General features: G+C 40.9%; 1 protein-coding gene across 2 annotated transcripts in view; it reads right to left on the bottom strand.

Annotated features, from left to right (window-relative positions):
* Positions 1-220: 220 nt before the first annotated feature.
* Positions 221-10,183, bottom strand: part of SH3BGR (SH3 domain binding glutamate rich protein) — a 68,592-nt gene continuing 58,629 nt past the window's right edge. For both annotated transcript variants that reach the window (XM_077342728.1, XM_077342727.1), the window contains 2 exons: positions 6,814-6,929; positions 221-1,819 (listed from right to left, as the gene is read on the bottom strand). In XM_077342728.1, coding sequence (XP_077198843.1) covers positions 6,852-6,929 — 78 coding nt within the window. In that variant the 3' untranslated portion in view covers positions 221-1,819; positions 6,814-6,851. The remainder of the gene's footprint in view (positions 1,820-6,813; positions 6,930-10,183) is intronic.

Raw genomic sequence — 10,183 nt, 5'->3', positions numbered from 1 at the left:
AGTAAGAGCATGAACATTAAGCTCCAAGTCTGGCACTTGAAAGTTTGAACATCACTTGTATTGGATAGTATTCAAGTTTTGGCTACCAGGAGAAACTACAAAGCATACTAGGGATAAATCCAAATGTTTGCTTTGTTAAAATCCCAAAAGCAAACATAATGTGGTTCTCTTTGGATATTTATTTCTTTGTCATATGAAAATAAATGGAAACACAGACAAATGGATAAAAAAGCTGCTTTTAAATACACTGAAATCACCAGCAGCTGTTACACCATACAAAAGCACTGGGAAGAATAGTCAAATACAATGCAGCACAGTTTTTTAAGGACATACAATCAGCTTGCTTCATCTGTTGTTTTCTGCAACCAGGAACTGGTCTTCAAAGGAACTGCAAGCACATAATGAGAGAAAAGGCTTGGCCTACACAGTCAAGAGGTAAGGTTCTTAAAAATATTGAGAGAAAATGTTCAGTCCCAAATTTTAGATTTCATCTACAGTTCTGGACATACTTGAGCTGATTAGACACTGTGCTGCCAATTGTATAACTAAGCCAATAGATAAGCCCTGTTATAGAGAGCAACATGTGCTATTATTTTCATTAATACGAAGTTCTGCATTGGCAGTCATTTATGAGTCTACCATGACTTCCAGTGGTTAGAATAGAGAAGCCTCCCCAGGGGATAGAGGGGTCTGGACTCTCACCATCAAATATAAATCAAGGAAGTGTCATTGGGTTAAAGACATTTGTGCAAGTGGGACAAGATTATATTTTAGTACATTATTAGTCCAATCCTAAACACAGTTATATCCACTGAAAAATATAACTGTGCTTAGGATTGCACTGTATACAATGGTTTACAGATTTTTTGGTGAAAGGGCTTATGTGTTTCACAGTTGGAGAAGAGAGAGACACTTTCAGTTGGCCACAATCCATTTACATTAGGAAAGTTTCATTCCTGTAATAAAGCTACCTTAGAGTAAATGGTGTCAGCCTATTAGATTCATGCTGGGTATCTATAAAATCATAAATCTCTTTAAGTGGAACCTGAGCCCTTTATGGACTTAGCATTAAAAAAACAACAACAAAACACGCCACTTAACAATGAGAACTTCCCATGAAAGCAGTATTGCTAGATGGCTGGAAATGCAATAGCATGGCCTGAAAATTCAGAAGGAGAATGCAGAATTGCTCTGCAAATGATATGCTGGTGACTTTTTGTAAGCATCTCAAGAGCAGTCCCTTTTGCAGATTTCCACCTTGATGAATAGGAGGAAAAAACTTAATGTTGTATAAGAAGAGTATGCAAAAATATGAGAATTTTTCTTCAGTGCAACCTCCATACAGACAATTAGCATACATTTAACTTGTATGTTTTTATCAGTTATAATCAATGCCTGTACGGAACAAGCCAAGAGTTGGCATGAAAATATGTTTATTTCTATTGCTGTACATTATAAACCATATCCATTCAAAAATCCAGAGCAGTTACACATATAGGGAGCTTCTTTGGCATTTCCAGTCATCTTCGCTGCCAAGCATTGTCAGTGTGAGCCTGGCGGTTCACAACTGTGGAGACTGAAACATTAGAACCTACATCCTAAAATCAAAGCCACAATGTTCATTGCCATCAAGTTCTGAAGATCTCAAGACCCGCTTTTCACGAAGCCAGAATACCAAATATAAGAATATTGCCTGTGGGACTGTCTTAGGTGACATCTATGTCCATATATGGTGTTGGAAAGAAAAGGCAACACATTCTTGGAGGGAAAGTGATTCTTTTTATCTTCACACTGTGGTGATGCCACAGGCCTCAGCTTCCTAGAAATAAGATTTAAAAGTTGCTGTCAGTATCAATTTAAGCAAAGTAGAACCGACTCAGTTCCAGACAATGTCTATAACAACAATGAGAAAGTAGAAGAAATGAAGGACAGTAGTCAGTCATGCTGTGGCTTAGCGGTTTGCAGATTCCTTTAAATGCAGGCTTTGCTCAAAGTACCTTATCGACCAACAACTGCACGGAATTTGTCTGGATTTATAATCTTCTGCAAGTCATATAAATGTTTGACATATGTTACATGAAGGAGGAGGAAGAAGCGTCACCCTGTGTTGAAGGTATGGTACACACCGTGTAACTGTTTCCTGCTTATACATGTATAAGGAAGGATCTGAAGTCCACGGTGAGGTATTGACCTTGACTATTTCTCAGAATTATGAACTATAAATACTGTAAAAAAAATTAAAATAACAACAAAGCAAAATACCCCATGATTGTAAAGTTGTGGCTGGAATCCCAGGATTTCTCCTTACCATTGATTGGTATGCCAAAATACAGGCAACAGGCAACAGATGAAATGGACACTTCCTCTGTGGCTCTGATGAGTGGCATCTTCCAGAGAGAGGGAACACCATAGTTGGTTCTAGAGCCATTTGCTGGAATTTGAATCAGCAAGTAATTTGGCGAAGTCAGCTTGAAAGGCTGTTGCTAAATTGTTTAAGCGGCTGAGCTGTACTTGTGTGCTGACTAGCGCATTAAGTAGTCATTGGTCAGGTTGCAGGGAATTCTGAGCCATTCTTTTGTTTAAGTTAGGCTCCTGCCCACTTACTGCAGGGAAGCAAACAAGCAGCCATCATTAGGCCTGCTCTCTTCATGTGCAGATGTGTAGCATGCAGCATAGCAATATGTGCCTGCCTATTGGGCACCCCGCTTGTCACTCTGGGGGAAGGGACCCATGGACACCCTTCCCCATCCCGGACAGGGCCCTCCTCTAGGGCCCTTACTGTTTTATTTATACCGCTATCGCGGAGCGGTTACAGATAAATAATGTAAAGGGTTCTTTGTTCTTGTTTGTCCTTGTTTGTTTATTATTGTGAAGGATCCAACCAGAACGGTTTCTAGGTATTCCTGTTTTCAAATGGATATTTTTCTCAATGGTTGTCCTCAATGCTCAAAATTAATATCATTCAATATTGAAAGCGATTATACATATACAAGCAAACCCATACTCTACCTCGCCTTTGAATGTATCATGAATATCCAAAGTGGATGTAAGTACATACAGATACGTAGTCATACTGAAGGTATTAATCAACTATACATGTTGGATAGCTACCTCATAAGGAACTGCAAGTGCTTATTCTCTGTAACTTTAATAGGATCTGTAAGTGGAAGCACATGTGGATAGGTCTCCTTAATGAAAGTATAAATTAATTAATGTGATAGTGTGTAGTTGGGAGCAGTTGATATTACTAGCATCCCCGTATTGAAGAGCCAAAGGTCGATATATCTGCTATATTATTCAATTGTGGTAAGAACGGTATTTGATTAGGGAACATTTTTATACATTTTGAAATTTGAAATTTAACATTTAATGATTTTAGGATTATATCCTTTTTAGGTTGAATTTCACAGTTGGATAATCATGATATTTACATTCAAAGGTAAGGTAGAATATGGGTTTACTTATATATGTACTAGAATTTAAGCCCACTGTGGCTGCAAGACAGCAGGCGCTGGAAGGAAGCCTCCTCCGCTCGGCTCCCATGGCTGGCGAGTGGGGCAGAGACTGGCCGCGGCTTCCCGTGGCCCTGGGAGCATGGCCGATGCATCTGTGATAGGTCTGGTAGGCCACAGGAGGCCGGGCAATTGCCAGGGAGGAGGACGGGAGCGGGAGGGTTCCTGTGGCCCGGGAAGTACAGCCGACGCGTCTGCGATGACTCAGGCGTTCTCCCAGGGTGGTGGGAAGCCTCCTGCGGCTGCCCCCTCTCCAGCGATCGGGCAGGCTCCCACGGCCCTGGGCGCATGGCCGACACGTCAACTACACGTTGTCCGTACTCCCAGGGCCGCAGGAAGCCTCCCGCGGCTGGCCCCCTTCCCAGCGCTTCCACCCGGGCCTCAGAGGGCTGAGGCCCAAACAGAAGGCTCCCCCTGGCGGTCGGCGACCTACCTTGTAGGCAGGTAGCCATGTAATGGCAGTAGCTGCCCAAAGGTGACTGAGGTCAGGGGGGCAGGTCTAGAGGTGCTGCACACCTCCCAACTTATCAGTCCGTGGACAAAGGGCCAATCGGCCCCCTTGTCCATCCCAGACACGGCCTACCCCTACCCCACTTACCCTTTTATTTATACCGCTCCCGTGGAGCAGCTACAAATAATTGCTTTCAGCATTTTCAGCATTTCTGTTTAGGACAACCACAGAGGAAATTTTCCATTTGAAAATGGGGCATATCTAGAAACTGGCCTGGATAAACTGGCAAAAGTCACCAAAACATAGAAAATTATGATTGCCCTTCCCCCACTGCATAAGGTTCCATAGCACAATTTGAGAGAGCCCAGTTAATACTTTAACACTTTAAGGTAAAGGTAAAGGTATCCCCTGTGCAAGCACCGAGTCATGTCTGACCCTTGGGGTGACGCCCTCCAGCGTTTTCATGGCAGACTCAATACGGGGTGGTTTGCCAGTGCCTTCCCCAGTCATTACCGTTTACCCCCCAGCAAGCTGGGTGCTCATTTTACCGACCTCGGAAGGATGGAAGGCTGAGTCAACCTTGAGCCGGCTGCTGGGATCGAACTCCCAGCCTCATGGGCAAAACTTTCAGATGGCTGCCTTACCACTCTGCGCCACAAGAGGCTCTTTTTAACACTTTAAATGAGACTTAAGAAATAATGTTTACTCGCTGTACAAATGCTCTTTGATTTGGCCAGCCTGGCCAAATCAGGGCCCACAAGATTAAGCAGGTTACAAAAACCAGTCTTTACATGCTGCTGCAAAAATGGAACACAAACAGAGACAAAGTAAGGGAAGGAGAACAAAGCCTTTTCCTTCTTTTCCCATTCTAAGTGGAAATTGGGCATTCCCATCTGAAGCAAAAGGCCTCTGATAACTCATCTATTGGAGCTCCTGTCATGCAGCCTGATGAGCACATGAATAGGACCATGCAATTTGCAACAACCTGTCCTACAAGGTGGGCCTGCTCCAAATAACTTGCTGATTGTATTCCAAAAGCTTGAAATGTGATTTCTTTGTAACCTTTACGTTTTTATACTCTTCTCCAGTAAGGAAACTCAAGCAGAGGAGTATGATATATTTTGTAAATAATCTTTCCCAGTAAAGATTACTCACTTTTAAACTTCAAAGTGCTGTAAGTCTGGATCTGGGTCACATCCACAAAGGTAACTGCATACTGTATTACTCTTAGCTCTATTTCTCTGGAAGGGCTCAGGACCCGGTCAAGTCCAAAAGTCCCAACACCATTTAATGGCTGCAATTCATCAGATGGATTTTACTAGTATAGGTTTTTAGGGAACCTCATGTTTCTTTGTTTTCCAATTGGAGCTGTTGTAGTTGTAAGAAGAAGAAGAGTTAGTTTTTATATGCTGCTTTTCTCTACTCAAGGGAGTCTTAAAGCAGCTAATAGTAGCCTTCCCTTTCCTCTCCCCACAACAAACACCTTGTGAGGTAGGTAAGGCTAAGAAAGTGCTGATATTAATGCTCGGTCAGAACAGCTTTATCAGTGCTGTGGCAAGCCCAAGGTCACCCAGCTGGCTGCACATGGGGGAATGGGGAATCAAACCTGACTCGCCCGATTAGAAGGTACCACTCTTAACCACTTTTCCACCCTGGCTCTCTGACAACCACTTTTGAGCAATGCTGGTATTTTCTCAACATTGTTCTTATTTGATGATTGCCACACAAAATGGCAGCCTTTTGTTTATTGTATTACATTTGAAATCTGTGGTTCCACTGAAGCACCGGCATCATCACTGCTAAGTTGGTGTGGTGGCTGAGATGGCGTCAAATCTCTCAAAAAAAGTGTCCTTTCCAGTCCCTAGAATATTTACTAAACTCCATAAACTAACATCTTCACAATTAAGCCATATAGACTTAGATGTTTTTGGTGGGTTGCTTGTTTCCTTTATTGTGTTGCTGGTGGGTCAAGCAGTCATTTGGCAGACAGATGCCACCCACTGTTTTCACTTGCTGCACACGCTTATTCTTCCAGGATTTTGTTGAAACAATATTTTATATGTCTGTTATGTTTACATGACTTACAGAAGTGTTATCTGTTATTTTTCAAAAAAACTTAGCCAATGAAACAGAAAAGGAATTTGTTACTCTGCTGTAACCATAACAGGGCAACAACTGCTGGCTGAATTGTGATGTCAAGGGCCATTTTTAAAAATTATGTTGTTTTGCTTTTGGCTGGGGAGATGTTGAAAAAGCTCTCATTCTCTTTATATATGTTTTCATAACAACACGAAAATGTGCTTCTGAGCCGTTTCTCTCTTCATGCCATGCACACTGCACAGAGTGCTGGATTTAGAACAAATTCCTGGTTGCCATGTAACTCACTGGGCGACCTTCGGCCAATTATTCTCTCTTAGCTTAACCTACCTTACAAGGCTGTTGTGAAGATATGCTGAAGAAAAGTAGAACTATGTATATTACTCTGTGTTCTTTGGAGGAAGAGTGAGATAAAAATACAATAAATAAATACATGCAAGAACATAGTAGTGTTCAATAGAAAGTGTGTGTGTGTGGGGGGGGAAAGCTATTTACGCATTTAAAGTATTCCGGCCAATGTTGGCTTTGAAGTTAAATGCAGCTTTACTCATGGAGGTAATAATTTGCACAAATGGTGCCTGATCCATGCGCATACTTGGAGGTCACATCATGTGCCAGCAAATGTTTAGGATTGTAAATCCCCCAGAACTGTGCTGCCCACCCACTAACTCTGCACAGCATTGCACTGCCAGTAAAACTGAGTGAAATAATAAGGTTTTTCAGGCTAAAGCATCTAATGGTCAATAAAATTACCTGGACAATGGTTGAAGGGGGAAAGTAATAAAAATATACTAAGATTCTTCTTCTTCTTCCTCTTCCTCCTCCTCTTCTGCCTCTTCGTCCTCTTCTTCCTGCGCTTTTTCTTCTTCCTTATTTAAAAACAGAGCAATAGAACATTCAAATATCAGATTGTTAAAATAAGAAAAATAAGCAATCAAAGAGGGAACTTAAAAAAGACTGCTGACTTGGTGGGGAGAGCTCTCTGTACCTGCAACTGGCCCAGTGGGGAGAGCTCTCCCTGCCAGTTCTGTGGTTTTGTGCTTCCTCCTGCTACCCCTTTAAACCATGCATGAGGGAGTGCACAGCTGAGCACTGAGAAAAAAATTTCTGCCTATCAGCTGTTGATTTAAATGACTCTGACCATTTAAACCCTTTATCTGCTCCCTGTGAAAAGTCATGGGGAGCTCAAGGCAGCATTAGAATGGCTCCTAAATTTAAACCAAATACTTGAGTGGTGGAAAGTTCCCAGCCCCTCTCCTGTTTTTCATGAAGAATAGAATGCAGGGTAAACTCCTACATTCTACTCTTCACAAAGGTTTACTAGAAATTGCCTCCCAAATTTCAAAGAAGTTCATTCTGGTTTGTCAGATCATTAACTATGAACTGGCCAGGATTTGTGACAAACTTTGGTTCATCAGTCAGTTGATGCTCAACCGTAGAATGGAATATTAGATCCAATGAAAGACAGATCAAGGAATATTAAAGGTGGAAAATGTATTTTAATATTTAGAATTGCTGAAATTAGAAGATGCTTGGAGGATTATGTATCCAAAGGGTAGAGTCCTTACTTTTTTTTTTTTTGGACAGGCATCAAACATACTCAAGAATAGATATGTACTGGAAATCAAAAATGTTAACAATAAATTTAGATAAAAGTAGAGATCCATCTGAAGATATTCACAGAACATAATCCCATAGAAGTAATCTGGGAACAGAACCAAAAAATAAAAAGGTGGAAATTGAATGATGTTCTTTTATTACAAGAAGATGAAAGGAAGTGCAAAAAGAACCTGGAAGAGTTCTTTAAAATAAACAATATGAAATGAATCTCTCCAGCTATAGTTTAGAAATCAAGTAAGGCCTTTATCAGAGGAATAATATTAGCTGCTGCTGCTAGAAAGAAATGAGAAAAATTAGAACAAAGATAATAGTAGGAAAAAATCCAGAAGCTGAAACAACAGCACAAACATAATCTTGACAGAGATCCACTAATAAAGATTGGGCAACTAAAAATCAATTAGATAAGCTAGAAGTAGAAGAGGTACAGAAGAATTTAAAATTATTAAAACAAAAAAATTTTGAACTCATAAACAAACCTGGGAGATATTTGGTGTGCTGTCTCAGGAAGGAATAAGAAATGAAGAGTCATAACAGGTATAAAGAAAGGAAAGCATATCACATATGCAGAAAGAGAAATACAGGAGCAATTCAGCAACGTTTCTTCAGGGTGATACCAAAAAGTCTTTTCAAGAAGGCTTAACACGGTATGTGTAAACATTCTGATTATAAAATTTTGATCAGAACACAGAACATTTTTGAATCAAACAATAACAATTCAAGAAATTGCATAGGCCATAAATAATATATGAATAGGCCCGGATGAGTTGAAAGCAATTTATTACAAACATTTTGAGGACATTTTAATGAAAGTGATGAACAAGATAAAAGAAGACATTACCTACAAGAGGTATATATGTTAATATATAAAGAAGATAGTGATGCAACAGTTCCACTGTTATACAGACCTATTTCTCTTTTGAACATTAAGAAAATGTAAACCAAGTTTAATACATAAATATCAAATGGGTATTCCTCTATTCCCATAGAGGAATATGAAAGACAACAAATGGTTTGTTCTGGATCCAATTGAATTTGTGAATATGAAGAGAAATAACCCAGCTTTTTAAAATTTCAGATGCAGAAAATTCTTCAACTATATAACGTGGCTTTTGCTACTTAACATACTTTGGAATATAGACTATAGCTCTGAATAATAGAATCATAGAATCACAGAGTTGGAAGGGGTCATACAGGCCATCTAGTCCAACCTCCTGCTCAATGCAGGATCAGCCTAAAGCAGTGATTCTCAACCTGGGGGTCGGGACCCCTTTGTGGGTTGAATAACCCTTTCTCAGGGGTTGCGGCAGGGCAAACAGCTTGGCTGGGGGGGTGCCACCACTGTTGCTGCTCCTCCTGCAGGCATCTGCCTGGAGCAGGGAAAAAGAGTGAGATCAGCATGGTGGGGCAAGAGGCAGAACTGAACTGAGAAACCCCGGAAAAAACTCAATTTATATACAGTCATGAACAATAGATCTTCACACCATTGGTCAGTTTCGGTTTAATTTGTGAAAGAACACTTGCATAATTTTATGGTTGAGGGTCACCACAACATGAGGAACTGTATTAAAGGGTCGCGGCATTAGGAACGTTCAGAGCCACTGGCCTAAAGCATCCAGGATAAGTATCTGTCCAGCCACTGCTTGAAGACTGTCAGTGCTGGGGAGCTTACCACCTCCTTAGAAAGTCAATTCCATTGCTGAACTACTTTGTGAAAAATTGTCTTCTGATATCTAGCCAGTACTGTTCTTCACGTAGTTCAAACTCATTAATACGGGTCCTATCCTCTGCTGCCAACAGGAACATTTCCCTGCCCTCCTCTAAATGAAAACCTTTCAAATACTTAAAGTCAGCAATCATGTCCTCTCTTAACTTCCTCTTCTCCATGCTGAATATTTCCAAGTCCCTCAGCCTTTCCTCACAGGGCTTGGTCCCCAAAACTTGGATCATTCTCGTTGTTCTCTGAACCCTCTCACTTTTGTCCATGTCCTTTTGGAAATGAGGCCTCCAGGAACTGCATACAGTACTCAAGATGGAGTCTGAACAATGTGGTATACAGTGGGACTATGACATCTCGTGATTTTGATGTGATGCCTCTGTTGATACAGCCTAAAACTGCATTTGCCTTCTTTACCATCGCTTCACACTGTCTGCTTATATTTAGCTTATAGTCCACAAGTACCCTTAAGATCACATTCACACACACTCCTACACAGAAGTGTATCTCCCATCCAATATGCCTGCTTCTCATTTTTGTGATCCAGATGTAGAACTCTACACTTCTTACTGAATTGCATCTTGTTCTCATTTGCCTTCTTTTCTAGCATGTTCAGATCTCGTTGAACTCCATCGCTACCCCCTTATCCAGATCATTAACAAAATTTTTGAAAAGTAGTGGATCCTGTATTGAGCCCTGTGGCATTCTGCTGCTCACCATCTTCCACTCTGATAAAATACCATTGACAAACACTCTTTGAGTTTTCTAGCGGTTTTCTAGCCAGTTCTC

The sequence above is a fragment of the Paroedura picta genome, chromosome 6, assembly GCF_049243985.1.
Source record: "Paroedura picta isolate Pp20150507F chromosome 6, Ppicta_v3.0, whole genome shotgun sequence".
NCBI classification, from domain to species: Eukaryota; Metazoa; Chordata; class Lepidosauria; order Squamata; family Gekkonidae; genus Paroedura; species Paroedura picta.
Note: the sequence above shows the minus strand (reverse complement) of the source record. Positions and strands in the feature narration are given on the sequence as shown.